The 18,718-nt window shown below is 44.8% G+C and overlaps 1 protein-coding gene across 1 annotated transcript; it reads left to right on the top strand.

The window, feature by feature from the left end:
* The first annotated feature begins 16 nt into the window (after window positions 1-16).
* Window positions 17-18,525, top strand: COPA (COPI coat complex subunit alpha). Its single transcript, XM_048929083.1, has 33 exons — window positions 17-149; window positions 238-351; window positions 765-838; window positions 1,130-1,210; window positions 1,511-1,587; window positions 1,900-2,009; window positions 5,678-5,787; window positions 6,297-6,396; window positions 6,897-7,032; window positions 7,441-7,523; window positions 8,050-8,200; window positions 8,616-8,682; window positions 8,792-8,867; window positions 10,531-10,613; window positions 11,187-11,326; window positions 11,801-11,886; window positions 12,284-12,422; window positions 12,763-12,925; window positions 13,037-13,183; window positions 13,452-13,641; window positions 13,759-13,854; window positions 14,042-14,130; window positions 14,356-14,479; window positions 14,759-14,848; window positions 14,927-15,036; window positions 15,246-15,323; window positions 15,510-15,578; window positions 15,801-15,937; window positions 16,353-16,539; window positions 16,621-16,731; window positions 16,961-17,122; window positions 17,222-17,416; window positions 17,733-18,525. The coding sequence occupies exons 1-33, from the start codon at window positions 110-112 to the stop codon at window positions 17,790-17,792; spliced, it is 3,675 nt and encodes a 1,224-aa protein (XP_048785040.1). The 5' UTR covers window positions 17-109; the 3' UTR covers window positions 17,793-18,525.
* The last annotated feature ends 193 nt before the right edge of the window (window positions 18,526-18,718 follow it).

Here is an 18,718-nt window from a genome sequence, read left to right as displayed (position 1 = left end):
GTCAGCGGAAGGACCGCCGCTCGATGGCCGGAAGTGGAAGTTGGGAGAGGGTACTTCCGGGGCGCCGACGTGGAGGGTCGGGGAGGCGGCGGCTGGGGGTGCAGCTGTGATGTTGACTAAATTCGAGACCAAATCGGCTCGGGTGAAAGGTAGCCGTAGGGCTGTGCGGTGTGGGGAGGTCTGATAGAGTTTCTCTGTCATCTCTGTTTGTGTGTCATCTCTGTTTGTATCTCGTAGGGCTCAGCTTCCACCCCAAGAGGCCTTGGATCCTCACCAGCCTACATAATGGCGTCATCCAGCTGTGGGACTATCGCATGTGCACCCTTATCGACAAGTTCGACGAGCACGATGGTCAGTGGTAGGGAGGGATGGGGGAGCTGCAGTGACCCGTAGGGTGGGCCCGGGCCTGGCCCTCAGACCTGAGGAGCTGTGTGACAAACCTTGCATTTCATTGCAGCCTCTTTGCTGGTCTCTGAATGCTTCTTTCGTGTGTGTGAAGTGAGGCTGCCGTTTTGTTTCTAGTATAAAAGCAAACTTGTCAATGCGTAAGCAAAAAGTCAGGGCTTTGCAGTGTGTTTCTATAGTTGTGCCTGTAGAAGTGAATGGGTTTAAGAGCGGGATGTCAGATTTCAGTGTGGGTTTTTGTTGCTTCGAATTTTTTTATCAAAAGAAGTAATGAAGAGTGTGAATTGCATGCTTTGAGTGATATGAGGGTCTGCTCCAGCTGTCGTTTGCCCTATTCAATCTGCTATTCCTTTTTGTAGGACCTGTTCGAGGTATTGATTTCCACAAGCAGCAGCCTCTGTTTGTTTCTGGAGGTGATGACTATAAAATAAAGGTAATGTTTTACTGCTTTAGCAATTCTTATTTCAAAGAACACCGCCCAAGGGAGGGAATTGCTGTGGAGTTATGCTCCCTCTGTTTCAGAAGGATTAGTGCTAATCACAGCAAATTGAAGTCTCTTTGAGACTTGCGTTATAAATGTTTTAAGATGGAAGAAGGTTGCTTGTAGGTAAATTAGAATACCAAAATTTCAGCCTATTATGAGGAAGTACAAAAAAGAAATAAAAAAAAGAAATTCTAGTAGGTCACAGATATAGCCTGATTGTTCTGCTTTTGTGTTGCACAGGTCTGGAACTACAAACTGCGCCGCTGTCTTTTCACTCTGCTTGGGCATTTGGACTACATCCGCACCACCTTCTTCCATCACGTAAGCAGCTTTAGTTCTGAAGTCCATACCCCAGTTTGTGGCCTTCCTTCACGGAAGGGAATTTGTCTTTTGATGCCCCAGATGGGAATATTGAAGTTGTGCTGGAGCTAATGGTATGAGTGTGCAGATATGGTGGCGTTCTCTAGAGTTGTAAGAGGCATAAACTCTTTCCCCTAGATCCTAAGTAAAACAACACAAAAAAAAAGGGTAAATTTTTGGTGGCAATTGAAAAATATTCTGTGGTGAGGGATTGTATGGGATGTGCATTTATGTCACATGTGAAATATTTTGACTTTTTAGGAATATCCGTGGATCTTGAGTGCTTCCGATGATCAGACCATTCGGGTTTGGAACTGGCAGTCCAGAACTTGTGTCTGGTAAAATCCATAGAGGCTTTAAAAAGTAACTGTGGAGTTTGGGGGCGAGCAATTTTAATTTGTTTTCAAGCAGAAAGAGTTACTGATGTTTCAAACTGTGTGCAGTTAAAGGAATAGAACTGACATCAAGGGCAGATCAGTTACGAATGCTCTGTCAGTTGTTCTTGAAGAATGGCATTTTTGTTCCAGGTTTTGTTACCAGTCATATTTTTCATTGTCCCTTTTAAAATCTAGCTTGTTGTTGTTGGTAGTAATTAAAATGCATGTTGATATCTTATGTTTATATGGTATTTTCTGTCCTTTTTTTTGTAGTGTGCTGACAGGACACAACCACTATGTGATGTGTGCCCAGTTTCACCCCTCTGAGGACCTGGTAGTGTCAGCCAGCTTGGATCAGACCGTACGCGTGTGGGATATTTCTGGTGAGCTGCCCAAGTCCAAAGGGTGTCCTGTGGCAAAGCCCACTTCAGAACTGCAATTGCTGAAAGCCAGACAAGGCAGATTCAGATCTGAGAGCAGAAAGAGTTGGCTGAAAGAGCCTCAGGCAGAAAATTACAGAGTATTGATGGGGATTTGTTTCCATCAATTTCGGTGAAGTTCTAGGTTGCTGTAGGGGAACTGTAAGGTCAGGGCTTGAACTGGTGATTGAGCACCTGGTAATGGGATTTGATTAGCCCAGGGAGTGCAAATTATGTGCATCTGACCAGAAGGGGTGGAGGCACCATGGGCCCATAAGGGCCTGCTACTGAAGGGAGAGCATCTCTTGGACCTAGGCTGCTCCTGAGGAGGACAGTTATATGACCAGAGAGCTCCTTCACCTGTTAGATGAGTTCTCCTCTTTTTCTGTATATGACTATTGGCCTACCTGGGAGTATTTTGCCTCATGTTGCCAAGAACCTGCCAGAATTCTGTTTCTTCTTGAGCAGAGCAGATGTTGACTCAAAGTAACTGTTGGGGGCTCATCTAGTCCAGCTTGTTGATGGAGCTAAGGCTTTTGCAATGGTAGGTGAGGCTAGCTGTAGCTTTGTACAACCAGAAAACTAAGGATCTGACTTTACAGCCAACATAGGTAACAAATATTGGTATCAGCATGGAGGTAATGTTATCAGCTGATTAACTTCCATGTTCCAGGTTTGTAGGAGAGATTTTAGAAAGTTCTGGGTTGCCTCTAACCCTTTGAAGAAGTCTTGGAGGCAGCAGTAAGTCATTTATAGTGAGATGAAGACAAAAATCCTCTCTGCTGCACAATGAACCAAGGCTTTTTTGGTAGCCTTGTTGTGGGTGGTGACAGGAAGCTGTATCTTCAGCATCCAGTTTGCTTCTCTTCTATAAAGTGAAGCATTGCTTGGAGGTCAGAGAAGGAGTCATAAGTCAAAACTCCAGAGTACTTTGCTGATAATCCTAGCTGTTCTTTAGGTTGTACCTGGACCACAAGATCTCACTTAAAAATACGATCCGTGGGTGAAAAGCCAGATGTACAGAAAATACTGGGTGGAAATAGAACTGGTGGAAGGCAGGCAGGGACAGTATTGGTGGTGTGCCAGTGGAAATTGTTCTAGGGACAGACTGTGGGCCTTAATCTAACCTGCCGCTCTCGCCATTGCAGTTTTGGTTGGGCATGCTGCAGTATTTGTAGTACACACTCAGACATGGCCAGCTGTGTCAACAGTAGGGACTGGGGACAGGATATCCTGGTTATTTAAAACCTGTCACCCTCTCTGTGCTGCCAGCATGGAGAATTTAACAGCTACCCTGCTAGTAAGCTTTGTTGCTGCATTCTCCCACACACTCTCTCAGTAGAGTTCCAGCTGCCAAATTGGTTTGGAGATGGTACAGAGCCTTTTTTTTTTTCCCCCCTCAGCTGATATATGATGAGAGGTTTTAGAGACAGGCTGAATTATTGACTCAGCTGTTGCTCCAGTCAGACACAACACTGCAAGAATATTAGTGTGTGTATGGGGGGGGGGGGGGGGAGGGGGAAAAATGTGGATAGATGAGAAGCAGATTAAAAATCCAACTTGCTTTTTCCCTCAAAAAAAGTTTCTCTTTCTCCAGAATGACTTCTCCTTTGCAGGTTCTGTTCTGTAGCATTCCAGTGGAAATGGTTATTTCTGATTGTTATTTTTAATGGGTAAAATCCTAGTCGTAAAGAACTCCACTTCAGAATGCTGCTGCTTATCAGTGGATTTAGTGCTCCTTGGTTTGAACCCTGCTGATAAAGGATCTTCAGTGTAAAACAAATATGCTGGAGGTTGAAGTCTATTTCCTGTTTATCTCCTGAGAGAGACTGCGTGAATGCAGCAAGAATAAGCTTTTTGATATATAAAAATGCATGAATATTTGTGTTGTATTATTCACCAATGCAGTGGAATGAAGTTCTTGCTTTTGTGGCTGATACTAACCAACAAAAACTACAAGATAACCTTCTGTTTTTCTGTCTCTTTTTAAGTATTAACCAGCAAGGAGGTTGTTAGTGGTCTTATCCTCATCAGAGTGTTTCTGTGTGTGCTGCAACACCGTGCACCAATTCCTGTTTAACCATCATCTTGGTTGGCAAATACTGAAGCCTGTTGCTTGGCAGGAAAATTCCACTGAATGCAGCAGTGGCCAGAATGCCCCAACAATGAAAGAGTCAGCAGCCAACAGCCATCTTTAGTTCCCATCTTAGTAGGTTTCTGACCTTTAAGTATGAGGTCTGAATTGTGAGGAAGAGAACAGAGCATAAGAATCTTTCTAAGGACCATCTTTGGGTCAGAGTTTTCTAACACGTCGTGTGTTCCAGAAAATGAATCACAGGAATGTTCTGATGTCTTGCTGTTCTCTTTTTTTATTCTCACTTAACTCCTGACTTCTGATTCTCAGTATGTTGCCCCTTTTCTCTAGTGACTTTAATAACTGTTCTTCTGAGTGCTTGTGTGCGTGTTCAGCTGTTTCCCCTTGAGCTGTTTTTCTGAACAGCTGTCTTCAGAATGCATGAGATCTGCCTTTCTGCTGCAAGTCCCCTCTCTGTCCCTGCTCCATCCTCAGAGCAACACAGGAGGCTGCAGTGTTCTGTGAGTGTCCTCCCTTTCCTTAGATTTGTGCAGTCACACCAGAAATTTTCCACTCATGTTCCAGTCCCGTTTCACTGGCTTGTGAAAGGCTCAAGTATTTTCTCTTGTGAAAGTCCTGCATTTCTTCACTTGCCTTCCCCAAACTGTGTATGTTTTACTGCTCCTTTCTGGAGCAGTTTGTGTTGGCTTTATAGAAGCTTCCACTTGGCTGTTCAAGCTCATATTGTTGTTTGGATCACCTGTGTGTGCTCCTCACCCACTGTGCTGAGCATTTGTGCTTTGCTGTGAGACACTGCTTTACTTGGTGACTTCATCAGGCTAACATTGCAGAAGATTCTGAGCTTTTGAGCTGCTGATCCAAGAGGAGTATAGGAATCAGAATTGCAGATGGCAAAATTGCCAAGTACTTTTATATTTAAAAGCTTATTTTGAGGTTTTGTTTGTGTGTTATGTGCAGTCTTTTCCCTTGTACTGTCAGTTCAGAGGCTGTTTTCAATTCTTACTTTCCCTGCTGTATTCCATGGGGTTTAAGGAAGGATTGCTTGATGTAGGTCTTTTTTAACTTGGAAAATTTAGTGTTTTCCAGAACTAGGAGAAGGCTTTCCTATAGCTTTAGCTCCTGAAAAATATCTGGTGTCCAGGCAGGCTGTCCAAGTGCATTATCATTATCATGAGGTCATCCATGGGGCATGGATGAAAGTCTTCTGAAAGCTGCAAGCACAGGTTAGTGAAGGAGTGAGAGGAAGAGGAGTTGGAATCCTTTGAGATGCTTCAGTCTGCCCTGGTGAGCTGAGGCAATATGTGCTGTGCTGCATTGCAGACTTCATTTTTATCATGCCTCATCTGAGCTTATGCTTTTGGGGGGAGTAGGAGAGTGTTCTGGATATTTCTCACCCTCTTTGAAGGTCTCTCTTTGCACCTGAATGTATCTGAAGGGCAAAGGGGAGCCCTCGACTTGTTGCAACATTAGAAATCTTGTCTCTGATATAATTTTTGCTTCTTCTACCCCTGCTTCTCTTTCCTGCTTGTTCTACAAGGCTTAAGAAAGAAGAACCTGTCCCCTGGAGCTGTGGAGTCAGATGTCAGAGGAATAACTGGGGTGGATTTGTTTGGGACAACAGATGCAGTTGTGAAGCACGTTCTTGAGGTACAGTGCATGTGTGCTGTGCAGTCTTTTCAAAGCTGTACAATGAAATCCATGATGTGACTCATCCTCTAAGAGAAGAAGAAAGGCTTAAACCACTGAATTTGGCTCTGTGGAATTTTGTACTTTAAGAATTTAAAAATACTGAAGTCTGGAGGTGTTTGCACTGTAACCAAACTAGTGCTGTTGTCTCTGTATGGCTAAAAGCTCCATGAAATAGCAGAAATTACTGCCTTGTGTTGCTGGAAACAGCAGAGGAGATTATGGTAGAGACAACAATGGCTTGTTTAAAGCTAGGAAGTAGTGCTGCCCTGCAGCTTTGCTCTACTGATGAAGAATGGTATCTGCAGAGCTTATCACTGTGGGCAAAGCCTATGTAAGCACTCAGTGTGAGCAGCATGACACACAAAGAGTGAGAGCTGTGTCTTGGCAAGCCTGGCTGCAGTCTTGTCTTTCCTTTGCTCTTCAGTCACAAAACTGCTTCAAGTGAATTTTCTGGTTCTCTTTTTTAGGGCCATGATCGTGGAGTGAACTGGGCTGCCTTCCATCCCACAATGCCACTGATTGTGTCAGGAGCTGATGATCGACAAGTGAAGATCTGGAGGATGAATGGTGAGTGGATTTTCCCTAAGGGAACCCTTAGGGATAAGGGTGATAAGAACTGACATTTGTTTGAACATCTGTAGGCTGAACCTGAAAGGAAATTATGCTTTGGAAGCACATCTTTATGATGCAGTGGTAAATAATCCCAAGCAGCTTGACTTTTGCAGTCTGAAGAGGGTTCAGTTTCTTAGTAAACACTTCTAGCATCTTTTGATTTGCATGCACTGCTGAGCCTGTAGGAACAGAAAAAATCCACTCTGAAGGTTGTTTTTGTTTTGAAGCTGTACCCTGGTATAGAAAGGGAAATGATTCCACAATCAGAAGCCCTCCACTACCAATGAATGTGCTTTTGCTAGCAGTTAAAGATCACAAACGTAAATTGCAGAGAATGATCTAGTAATTAGCAGATACAGCCAACTTCATTAACATGCTTGCTGTACATCTGCTATCTGATGTGTTTAAGTGTTGTTTTTCTCCTTTTCTTTTCTTTTTTTTTAACTTCTGCTTAGAATCGAAGGCCTGGGAGGTTGACACTTGCCGGGGGCATTACAACAATGTCTCCTGTGCTGTCTTTCACCCTCGGCAGGAGCTGATCCTCAGCAATTCAGAGGACAAAAGCATCCGTGTGTGGGATATGTCAAAACGGTCAGTGTGTGTCAGATTCATCTGTAATAGGGAGGATTTTACCTGTATGAGAGGCCTGCAGTTCTTACAGAAACTGAAGTCTGGTAGTTCATCTATTCTAGTGTTTGGTAACTTGTGAGAGAGAAATGTTTTTCATGTTCTGTCCCTTTTGAGATGCATGTTATGAGCATAGCTTTTAATTTAAAATCAAGTGGAAGAATGCTGACCTGTCCACTGATATTGCTGCTGTAAATATTTTTAAATGGGAATATATTCTTTGACAAAAAGGCTGTGAATACAATATTTTGAACTCTGTGGACTCCCAGTTCTGAGTGTTAGGGATGATATGAAGCTCAGATGTTTATTTTTTTGGGAACTAGTGCTTATGCTGAAATCCTATGTTCTTTGTTCCTTTTCTTGCACGTTTAGCACGGGTGTCCAGACCTTCCGCCGTGATCACGATCGCTTTTGGGTATTGGCTGCTCATCCCAATCTCAACCTCTTTGCTGCAGGTAAAGAAAATAAAAGCAACGAAGAAAAACCAAACTCGGGTGTCTGGCAGGATGCTTGGAAGTGTCTTCCTTATAGGAACTCTGTGAATCAAGGATTTACTTTTCCTTAGCACGCTCTGTAGAACGTGCTGACTTGCAGATGTGTCTATTAAATGTCCTGGAGTGAAAACAGCCTTATTTAAATTCACATAACATCTGAAAGCATCGTGTGGAATGCAGTCTCATTGTTTCAGCTGCTGTTTAATGCTAGAGGAACTTAACTAGTGAATGATCTGAGGCTGAGGGCTGGGACAAATCCAAGGGGAGCTATGCTGGGCTAATCACACTTAGAGAGATGCGTGACAGCAAGGGAAAACGTTTCTAGAAGGATGTCAGGTCTGAGGAAACCTAAATGGATGGGAACAATGAGGGGAGGAAAGTGGTATCCTTGTTGGCTCTTTCTTTGTTTGAAGGGCTGGGTTTTCTCAGCAGTAGGAGAACCCAAAGGATTTAATTCACATTTGACCTCTTGTGTGCCTTTTCCCAGGCCATGATGGTGGCATGATTGTGTTTAAACTGGAGCGTGAGCGTCCTGCTTATGCAGTGCATGGGAATATGCTGTATTATGTGAAGGACCGATTCCTCCGCCAGCTTGACTTTAACAGCTCAAAAGATGTTGCTGTCATGCAGCTGCGCAGGTAAGAGATGTGTGCTCAGAGTTTAAAGAGCTTTCATCAGTATCCTGAACCCCTTGGTAGTTCCTCTTACAGATGGGTTGTTTTGTACCATGTTATTCATATGACTTTGGTTCAGCCAGCTCTGTCAGAGGAACTTACAAAGCCTGCAGAAGTGTTTTTTAGATCAGTGTTGTGGGTAGATAAAAGCTCTTTTGGTTGCTGGTTTTGTGTTTCCAGTAGTTCAGATTGAAATGTCAGCTCGTGCAAAATGCTGATATTCTGCTTTTCCAGGAAGTGTTTTCCAGGTGGTTCAGGAAATCAAAACAGTTGTTTTGATTTCTTAAATAAACCAAGTACCAAAAAAGTGTTTATTAAAGACAACTGTTTTAGAAGTAATAGTAGCTCACTGTAACTTCAGTTTGTTTCTTCTCTGCAGTGGTTCCAAGTTCCCTGTGTTCAACATGTCATACAACCCAGCTGAGAATGCTGTCCTTCTCTGCACAGTAAGTCAAGTTTGGCTTCATAGTGTGCTGAAGAACTTTTCACAAGGCTGTGAATGGCAGTTCTGTGAAATCCTACCTCAGAATATTTTCTTCCCCTCTTTTTTTGCAGAGAGCAAGCAACTTGGAGAATAGCACTTATGACCTATACACCATTCCCAAGGATGCAGACTCCCAGAATCCAGATGGTAAGCATGTCTTCACATCAGAGTGTGTTGCTGAGTAGCTGTTCCCTTTCCTCTCCAACTGTGCTATAAGTAAAAAGAGAAGTCTCGTTTCTGTCAGCCTCTCATTAGATTCTTTCTCCATGTTTCCCAGTGTCCCTGCAGCACACATCATTTGGCAGGCTTCCTGCTTACTATATCACACTACACTGACTTGAAAAATTCATGCTCATCCCAAACTTTTACTGCCACAAATATATATTTTATAATTTTGTTATTAGGAACTTTCCATTCTCCCTTTTGACTCAGCAGGCAGCATTCCTGGCTTGTCAGCATAGATGGGTTGTAACCAGATATATTTTGTTTGAAGAGGTTTTACGCTCTGAAAAGTGGCTGTAAAAGTGACAGTGCCAGGATGCCAGTGTTCATTCTTTCTCTCAGCAAATTTCACATCAGTTTTGTGCAATTTACAAGTCAAAACATGATTTAGGAGAAGAAAAAAATTTCTCCTAACTACGAATTCCATTTGGGATCTGAAACTCCAGCTGGTTCCTCTTGCCTCTGTCCTGGCAGTAAGGATCTTGAAATGAGTGGGAGTGATGAATGAGTGAGACTGGAATTCAGCTCCCTTGTTTGCAGATATTCTGATTTCTATGGAGGAAGGGAAGATTTCTTTGCTGAATACAGAAGCAGGTATATTTGGGGAATAAAGGAAAGGGAGATTTTAAGTAAGTTTATATAGATTAAATGTTACTGAGTGTATTTCAAATGTTTATTTTGACTGAGTTGGTCAGAACTTGCTTGTCTGGGGGCACCCAGCTTGCCTTCATTTTAAGGAGGAAAGGGTTTCTTCCAGATGAAGTAGTGTCTAGGCCTCAAGAAAACCAAGTACATTTTTAAGGCATCTTCAGGAGCAGCATGTAATTCTACTGATTGATAAATATTTTTCATAACAAACTGCTATGTTTGCAAGCTTCCAATCATCTCTCTTGTCTTGGATGTAGGCATTTAACACATCCTTAAGCTTTATTCCTCTTAAGGAGGAAGTATCTCTCTTAATGAGATACTGATTTTTACCAGAACAGCATCAGCTCTCTCCTCCCTCTCTGTTCCCTACCCCCTCTTCCAACAGCCTTCTCCACACCCCAAACATCCTGCAGCATGGTTCTTTATGCACCCCTGACATGCGGAGCGCTCTGTTTATATTAGCATTTTAAAACTGAGAGAACAGCTGCGTGCTGGGGAGAGTGCAGCCTTTCTCCTCCAGCTCGTTATGTCAGTTTGCGGGGGGGGGGGGGGGGGTGTAGAAATAGAGAGGAGGGGGGTGTTGTACGTTGAAGCCGGGACCCTCGCTGCTTGCATGGTTTGGCTGGTGAGGCTTTGCTCGTTAGCTTGACAGACGGTGCTGTCGCCCAGGATGGTTGCTCCAGCGCCAAGCAGTGGCATTGGCTGCACAGCCTGCCACTTGTCTTGTGCCTTGGCTGCAGAGAGGGGCTGGCGCTGGCCACGCTGTGATCTGAAAGGACATCGGGGGAGGAAATGAGTCTCGCGAATAGCCTCAGGTTAAACATGAATTAGCAGGAAGCGGCTCCAACAGCCAAGATGGGATCAAACAAGACTGACTAATGTGTTGCCATAAGAGCCTGCCAGAGGTTTTTATTCACTGCCTGTGTCTTTCTCTCCCCAGCCCCTGAAGGGAAGCGCTCCTCGGGGCTAACAGCTGTGTGGGTAGCTCGTAACCGCTTTGCAGTCCTGGATCGCATGCATTCGGTAAGGGGACAGGCTTAATAGGGTCATCTTTTCAAGGGGGGAGTATTGTCATCTGGAAATACACAAATGGTTATGGGAGGAGTCTGGGTTAACAGAATTATTAGAGATCCGAGTGGATTGGCAAAGAGCTCTCAGCAGAGGCTGGGCTGCAGGTAGAGATGGAGAAATATAATGCGGTGAAAATGTAGCGAGTTGAAATATTATTTAACTTCTTATGGCAAATGTTGGCTTTGTTGCTGGAAGCCTGTTACAGCAGCTGGTTCACATATGACAGCTGACCAGAGCAGGACTGTGAAACAACTCTGGTTGCTTTCATAGCATGGAAGTAATACAATGGTGAAAAAGCAGCTTAGGTTTCTTTATACCAGTCTTTGTTCTCTTATGTGAAGTGCAACAAGAGAAAGAAGGGGGAAAGAAAAGAACAGTCATGGAAAATCTTGTGGAAGGCCACATGATTTGTTTTGCATCTTGATGCTGAGCTAAAATTTTGGACTAAAATAATCCTAAATTTCTTCACTGAATCCTCCTAACTGCTGCTGGGTGTTGTTACGTTTTTCTCTCATCGCATGGCAGATCCTCATCAAAAACTTGAAGAATGAGATCACAAAGAAGGTTCAGGTGCCGAACTGTGATGAGATTTTCTATGCTGGCACAGGGAACCTGTTACTGAGAGATGCAGACTCCATCACCCTCTTTGACGTGCAGCAGAAGCGGTAAGATCCAGTCTGCTGGGAGAAGTTTTAATATTGTAATCCTGTTGGCGTGAGCCCTCTGGGGACGAGTAATAGCTATTAATGCACTCCAGAATTCAGCATCAGCTGCAGGCTGCATCAGTCTGATCCAAACCACGGCTAACAACTGTTAGGAAGAGCAGAGTGCAAACATAGCCAAGGTGTAATTTATGCTGCAGGCATTATGCCATTGATCACAGGGAGATGCGTGCCATACCCTGGTAAATTCTGTGACTGTAGAATGGGGTGCTGTAAAAGTGCAAAGAAATCAAAAATCCAGACTCAATCAAGCTAAGCTTGCCCAATGCCTTGTCCCTTAGGTTTTGTATCCCTTCAAAATGCTCTTAAAATTGCAACATGATAGCAGGCTTGTGCTGGCTATGTGTTGCTAGCCACAAAGAAACAGACCAGGAATATTGTTTTAACTCTTTAATGTCAGTGCTGTCTCTTTTCCAGGACTCTGGCCTCAGTGAAGATCTCTAAGGTGAAATATGTCATCTGGTCAGCTGACATGTCCCACGTAGCTCTGCTGGCTAAGCATGGTAAGCAGGCAGGGCTGCAGTGTTTCACCTGGGTACTAGGGCATGCTTGTTCCTTCCTTAGTTGGAGCATGATCTGCTCCAGTAACTGCTCAGAGCTCTGGTTAGCAGTGATGGTACAGCTGGAGACAGATTCACAAAGTGAAATTCCCTTTCACTTTGTCTTTAGCAAAATCTTACAGGACACAGGTTTTCCTTTGTTCCTCAGGGTATTCAGCTAGTCTCTCTTTCACAAAACAAGGGCAAGTGGTGATTTCATAGTGATTACCATCATCTCCTTAATATCTGATTGTGATTACAGTCAGTATTTCTGAGGCTGTGGAGGAGAGAAGCTGTAAGTCAGAAGCAGATACTTGATAGAGCCAACTGTACCTCTTTTTGTTTCTTTTCTTGTCACCAGCCATCATGATCTGCAACAGAAAGCTGGAATCACTGTGCAACATCCATGAAAACATCCGTGTTAAGAGCGGTGCCTGGGATGAAAGTGGTGTTTTCATCTATACCACCAGCAACCACATCAAATACGCTGTCACCACAGGGTGGGTCTGGGGGTCACACACCAAGTCCTTGAAATGATTGACCTTGCACCGTGGTGATTTTTTTTCTTGGCAGACACAAAAGCTGGTGCTGCTGTAATTGTGCTTTTAGTACAGTGTGGATGTACCCTAAGACAGGGCTAAACGTTTGGTTTCTGTTTGGTTGCTTACCTTGTGCACTAGGGTTTTATTGCTGGATTGAGTGGCTGCACTGTTTGTCTGACTGGCGCTTGCTTTTATAATACAGGCTAAAATAATAACGTAGTGAGCTTCCTTTGAGGTGGGAGATGTGGCCATACAGATGTGTTGGTGTGTTTGTCACACGTGTACTGTGTTGGCATAGGGACCATGGCATCATCCGCACCCTGGACCTGCCTATCTATGTTACTCGTGTGAAGGGGAACAATGTGTACTGCCTGGACAGAGAATGTCGCCCCAGGGTCCTCACCATTGATCCCACAGAGTTCAAATTCAAGCTGGCATTGATCAACAGAAAGTATGATGAGGTGAGGAGGCATGAGAAACTCTACAGTGTTCCTTGACTGTGGCCTGAGGGTTAAGGAACGTGCCTTGCAAGTGGTGTTGTCAGCATGACTGCCTGGGTGTTTTCTTTGCAGGTGTTGCACATGGTGAGGAATGCTAAGCTTGTGGGTCAGTCCATCATTGCCTACCTGCAGAAAAAGGGTTATCCTGAGGTGGCCCTGCACTTTGTCAAGGATGAGAAAACCCGTTTCAGTCTGGCACTGGAATGTGGCAACATTGAGGTGAGATGGTGGGCAGTGTTGTGAGAAGGATGTGTCATTGGGTCATTGCTTCCTGGAGGGGGAACAATAGCAGCCCTGCTAAGGTGCAGGCCTTCTGCTGGGGTATGATTTAGTTCAGAGAAACTTGTAACCTTGTTCTTAACATCATGGGTATTGCCTGCAGAGAACTGCAGTGGTTTTTGCGGGGGGCAGAGAATTGAGCTCAAGTCTTGTGTGTTAAACATTTCCTTCAGATTTGTTGTTGTAACCACATCAGTTCTCTTGTTAGATTGCTCTGGAAGCAGCCAAGGCTCTGGATGACAAGAATTGCTGGGAGAAACTGGGAGAAGTGGCACTACTGCAGGGAAATCACCAGATTGTGGAGATGTGCTACCAGCGCACCAAGAACTTTGATAGGCTCTCCTTCCTCTATCTTATTACTGGCAACCTGGAGAAGCTTCGGAAGATGATGAAGATTGGTGAGTGCAAAAGTGAATGAGATGAGGAGCTGAGCATCATTCCTAGAGAAACTGCAGCAGCTCAGAGAAGGCCAAGAAGAGCAGTTATCTTGACTGACTCTTTTTGCTTTGGTTTAGCTGAGATCCGTAAAGATATGAGTGGCCACTACCAGAATGCCTTGTATCTAGGAGATGTGGCAGAGAGAGTGAGGATTCTGAAGAACTGTGGACAAAGTAAGTAATAGCAGATTAATGTGTTTCTCTCTGGCTTAGGGTGGAGCTGGAGAGTCTTTTTGGAATGACCACTAATTTTGGGAGAGAGATGAGAAATGGAACTAGGTGGATAGAAAGCTGATGTGAAAGGCTTTTCTTCTCCAGACAACAAAGGGCGTGCATTCATGTTAGTTACATCTAATTTCAGAGTCCCTGGCCTATCTCACAGCTGCAACTCATGGTCTGGATGAGGAAGCTGAAAACCTGAAGGAAACGTTTGATCCTGAAAAGGAAACGGTTAGCAACTTGATTAATGCTTCATAACAATGACACTGGAGTTTGGGATGATTGACAATGGGATTGGATGTTAATTTGACCAGTTTGGCAGTTCCTTTCCTGGGAGTGGGGGGGGTACCATCTTCTTTCCAATCACCACTTCTCACAGACTTGAAATTGTGCTGCTTGGTGGTGGGTGGGTCAAAGATGGAGACTTCCCTTACGTGTCTTTCTCTTCCATTCCAGATTCCAGACATTGATCCCAATGCAAAACTACTACAGCCTCCTGCTCCTGTCATGCCTCTGGATACTAACTGGCCATTGCTGACTGTCTCCAAGGGGTTCTTTGAAGGAACAATTGCTAGCAAAGGTATTTCATTGTACTTGGAAGGCTGTATTAAGTTAAAATATGCAGAGCAGATAATGTTTGTTTCTATGTCCCCTGAGGTGTTGCTCTTAAGCCACAGATTTGTTATTACTACAGGTAACAAATCTATAGATTTTTGGAATGCACAGTCAGTATTTACATTGCCCTTGGCAAATCTAAAAAATCTTTGTCTTTTTAACATAAGATGTGCTTTGGCAATTATTTTCTTAATTCCTGGCTCGCTCAGAGATGAGTAAACAAATGACCCTATCCTTCTTTTAGGCAAAGGGGGTGCCTTGGCTGCTGACATAGATATTGACAACGTTGGTACTGAAGGCTGGGGAGAAGATGCAGAGTTACAGCTCGATGAAGGTGAGTGAACACTTCTTAGAAGTGAAAAGCATGGGTCTGAGTAAGAGCTCTAACTGTGTTCCTCCCCTCTCTGTGCAGATGGCTTTGTGGATGCTGGAGAAGGCTTTGGAGAGGAAGGTCTGGGTAAAGGACAGGAAGAAGGAGGTGGATGGGAAGTTGAAGAAGACTTGGATCTTCCTCCTGAACTGGTAGGGAGAGTTTTGAGTCATTGATGCTTTTGGGAGGCTTCTCATATAGCCCAGTTGTAGTGAATTGGGAAGCAGTGGCAGCTTGGGCTTGGATGGGGCAGGTGAATACTGATCTGGGATTCATCAGGAGCTTGGTCACTACAGCTGAGGCCGCTTCTGATTTCATCTGGGTGCTGGGAACTAATCTCTACTCTGTGTTGTTCCCCCAGGATGTTCCTGCTGGTCCAGCAGGAGGAGCAGAAGATGGCTTCTTTGTGCCACCCACCAAGGGCACCAGCCCAGCACAGGTAACATCACAAGTCTGTGATTTCTCAGAAACTTTCTACCTAAATGCTGCTTCATTTTTTCTCCCAGATTTAGTCATTCCTAACACTTATGTGTGCACAGCACAGGAGCGTGTGAAGGGAATTAAGGGTGATGAGTGTGTGCATATGCACAATTCCTCTTGTATGATTTCCCTTCTGTTCTTGCAGGTGTGGTGTAACAATTCACAGCTTCCTGTTGACCACATTCTGGCAGGTTCCTTTGAGACAGCAATGAGAGTAAGTTACACCTGGAGTTTTGGGGGGGGGGGGGGGTTGGAAGAAAAGTGCCCTTGTCCTCTTCTGTTTTTGTCTCTGATGCGGTCTGAAGCTTTGTTCTGTGAATCATTCTGCATGTTTCTTTCTCTGGATGTAAATTAAGAGGATCTGTGAGCCAGAGTGATGTCTGTGCAGCTTTCTTATGGTTCTGGACAACTTAGTACATCGGTGTATCCCTTTCAGCTCCTCCATGACCAGGTGGGAGTAACAAACTTTGGACCCTACAAGCAGCTGTTCCTGCAGACCTATGCCCGTGGTCGTACAACCTACCAAGCTCTGCCATGTCTCCCTACCATGTATGGCTACCCACATCGTAACTGGTAAGCAATTGGGTTAGCTCCTCTCCTGTGCTCTTTTCCTGTTGCTATATATCTGTGAGTCTTCACCAGTTGTAGCCTGAATTAACCCTCTGTTAGATGTCCCAACCTTCAGGCTAGTTTTGTCAGAGGTAGAACATGTAAATAAACACAGATGTGTCTTTTTATTGTGATGGCAGGAAGCTGCTGTAGGAAAAATAAGTCAGATTTCTCCAGCCTGTGTTAATGCAGAGAGGTTGGTGTTGAGGGTGACAACAGTGGGAAGCACAGGCGTTGTTTATGCTGTGCTAATGGCCAAGATAAACAGCACAGCTCTAGGCCACAGTGCTGCTAAGTTGTAGCCGTGTAATGCTGGTGTGTACTTGCTGGCCTTTATGTTACTCCTGTTTGTACCCCATCCCTTTTATGGTGCCTCCAGGAAAGAAGCTGGCTTGAAGAATGCCCTCCCAGCTGTTGGGCTGAAGCTCAATGACCTGATTCAACGCTTACAGCTGTGTTACCAGCTCACAACAGCTGGCAAGTTTGAGGAGGCTGTGGAGAAGTTCCGCTCCATCTTGCTGAGCGTGCCCTTGCTGGTGGTGGACAATAAGCAAGAGATTGCTGAGGTGGGGGGCAGCTCTTCTGACTGCTGTCAGTGTGGCCATATGGTTGGAAGTCAAATGCCTGATTGTCTCCTTTTCTCAAAGGCCCAGCAGCTGATAGCCATTTGTCGGGAGTATATCGTAGGGCTCTCAATGGAGATCGAGCGGAAGAAGCTGCCCAAGGAGACCTTGGAGCACCAGAAGCGAATCTGTGAGGTACAGGAATAGAATTTCCTCATTGGGTGTCAGAAGTAGCCTTTAGGTTTAAAAAATAAAAAAGGCATGAGGAGAATCCTGTGTTTGGCCATTTCTTGCCTTTTAAAACAGATGGCAGTGATGAACTGGGGGAGGTTGGTGCGTTTCCTGAATCATTTTCAGGGCATCCAATTACTTATAGGGTTGGTAGTGATTGAATCCTTGCTTTTCCTCCTTCTCCCTGATGCAGATGGCTGCCTATTTCACCCACTCCAACCTGCAGCCTGTCCACATGATCTTGGTGCTGCGCACTGCTCTCAACCTCTTCTTCAAACTCAAAAACTTCAAGACAGCTGCTACTTTTGCTCGTCGGCTGCTGGAGCTGGGTCCAAAGCCTGAGGTGGCCCAGCAGGTATGTCCATGGTGCACAGCCTGAAATATTTCTTGTGGCAGATTCTATTTGGTTTGCTTTCTAGTTGCCCCTCTTATTGATATGCTTGCTTTTCTGCAGACCCGCAAGATCTTGTCAGCATGTGAGAAGAATCCCACCGACACCTACCAGCTCAACTATGACATGCACAACCCCTTTGACATCTGTGCTGCCTCTTACCGACCCATCTATCGTGGCAAGCCTGTGGAGAAGTGTCCACTTAGTGGAGCTTGCTACTGCCCTGAGTTTCAGGGGCAGATCTGCCGTGTCACAACAGTAAGGGAGTTTCTGTTGCCACTCACTCCTACCTACTCTATGTTTTCCTTGAGAATTCCTCTCCAGTAGCTTTCCCCTTGCTCCCTCTAGTCCTGATTTGGGTTTTGGATTATGTTGGAGGGCAGAGGACTTGACATTGGAGGTGGAGCAGTTTGGGAATTACGAAATACAATGTAGTTTAGATGCTGTCGTCGGGGCCTGACACAGCAGGGATCAGCAGAATTCATTATGAGAACCATCCAGGCTCTCAATGCTGCTGTGGGGTTGGGCTATTCTGTTACTTTTAAGCATTAATCATCACCCTTTCATTCCTCAGGTGACAGAGATCGGCAAAGATGTCATTGGGCTGCGGATCAGCCCCCTCCAGTTCCGCTGAGGTGTGTGCCAGTCCCTGGGAGGTGTGAGCTCAGAGGGAGATGGCCCTGTTTCACAGCATGTTGTGGAAACTTTCACCTCCCACCATTCCAGCTTCTAGTCGTGTCCCTTCACCGTAGCTGTGCTGTGTCTTAACTGCTCTTCCCCACCCAAGAATGCTGTAGTGAGGCTCTCTGCTGCTTCTAAGTAGTAATAACTTGGAATCCCCTTTCAGATCCAGCTGATGTTGTGTTTGTGTACCGTTGCTTCCAGTCACATCTTTCTCAGAGGGTATAATGTGGCTCTTGCTGAGACCTGCATATGTTATAGTGTACTCAATAGGAACTGCTCAAGAGGCACTGCTTGCCTCTCTCACTCTTTAGCGTTGGGCTCATTAAAGATCCTGGAGCACATGGATGGCAGAAGCAGCTGAGCCTGACTCTCATAGGAGTGTGGCACTGTCTGGAACTGGGGCCAGCACAGCACTCTCAGAAGTAACTGGAGAGCAGCTCAGCACCCAAGTGCTTGTGTTGACTTTGTTTTGTTGTCCTAGCAGCATTTCTCTGCATAATCTGCCTCTAACATGAATAAAGTAAATTGACTGTCTTGATCTTCCTGTTCTGTAGCTTAGCTCTTAAGATACTATATTATACTTCCTCTTTCCATGTCACCCATCCCACCCCTTTGTGTTGTTAGGCTGCTCGGTAACAATTTTCTCTATTTCCAAACAATAGAAAATACAGTACTGAAATAATCATGCTGGCAGGAGTTGCTTCTACTCATTCTTAGTGTGCAACTGCTACTGCCTGTGCTCCATCTATTTTCATGCTCATTACCTCATGCAGTTGTACCAGTTGGTGTTGCTGTGCCTTTCCTTGTGGTAGGCAGCAGACTGGAGGATCATCCTTGTTGGGCAGATTACACTTTGGAGCAGAGATGAGTGAGAAC

Source organism: Lagopus muta, chromosome 29, assembly GCF_023343835.1.
Source record: "Lagopus muta isolate bLagMut1 chromosome 29, bLagMut1 primary, whole genome shotgun sequence".
Taxonomy (NCBI): Eukaryota; Metazoa; Chordata; class Aves; order Galliformes; family Phasianidae; genus Lagopus; species Lagopus muta.
Note: the sequence above shows the minus strand (reverse complement) of the source record. Positions and strands in the feature narration are given on the sequence as shown.

Excerpts from the sequence above, each read along its gene's own strand:
- COPA (XM_048929083.1), top strand. The coding sequence starts at position 110 with ATGTTGACTAAATTCGAGACCAAATCGGCTCGGGTGAAAG. Across the intron at positions 8,683-8,791 it reads ATGCTGTCCTTCTCTGCACA|AGAGCAAGCAACTTGGAGAA; the intron begins GTAAGTCAAGTT and ends CTTTTTTTGCAG. Across the intron at positions 17,417-17,732 it reads AGATCTGCCGTGTCACAACA|GTGACAGAGATCGGCAAAGA; the intron begins GTAAGGGAGTTT and ends TTCATTCCTCAG.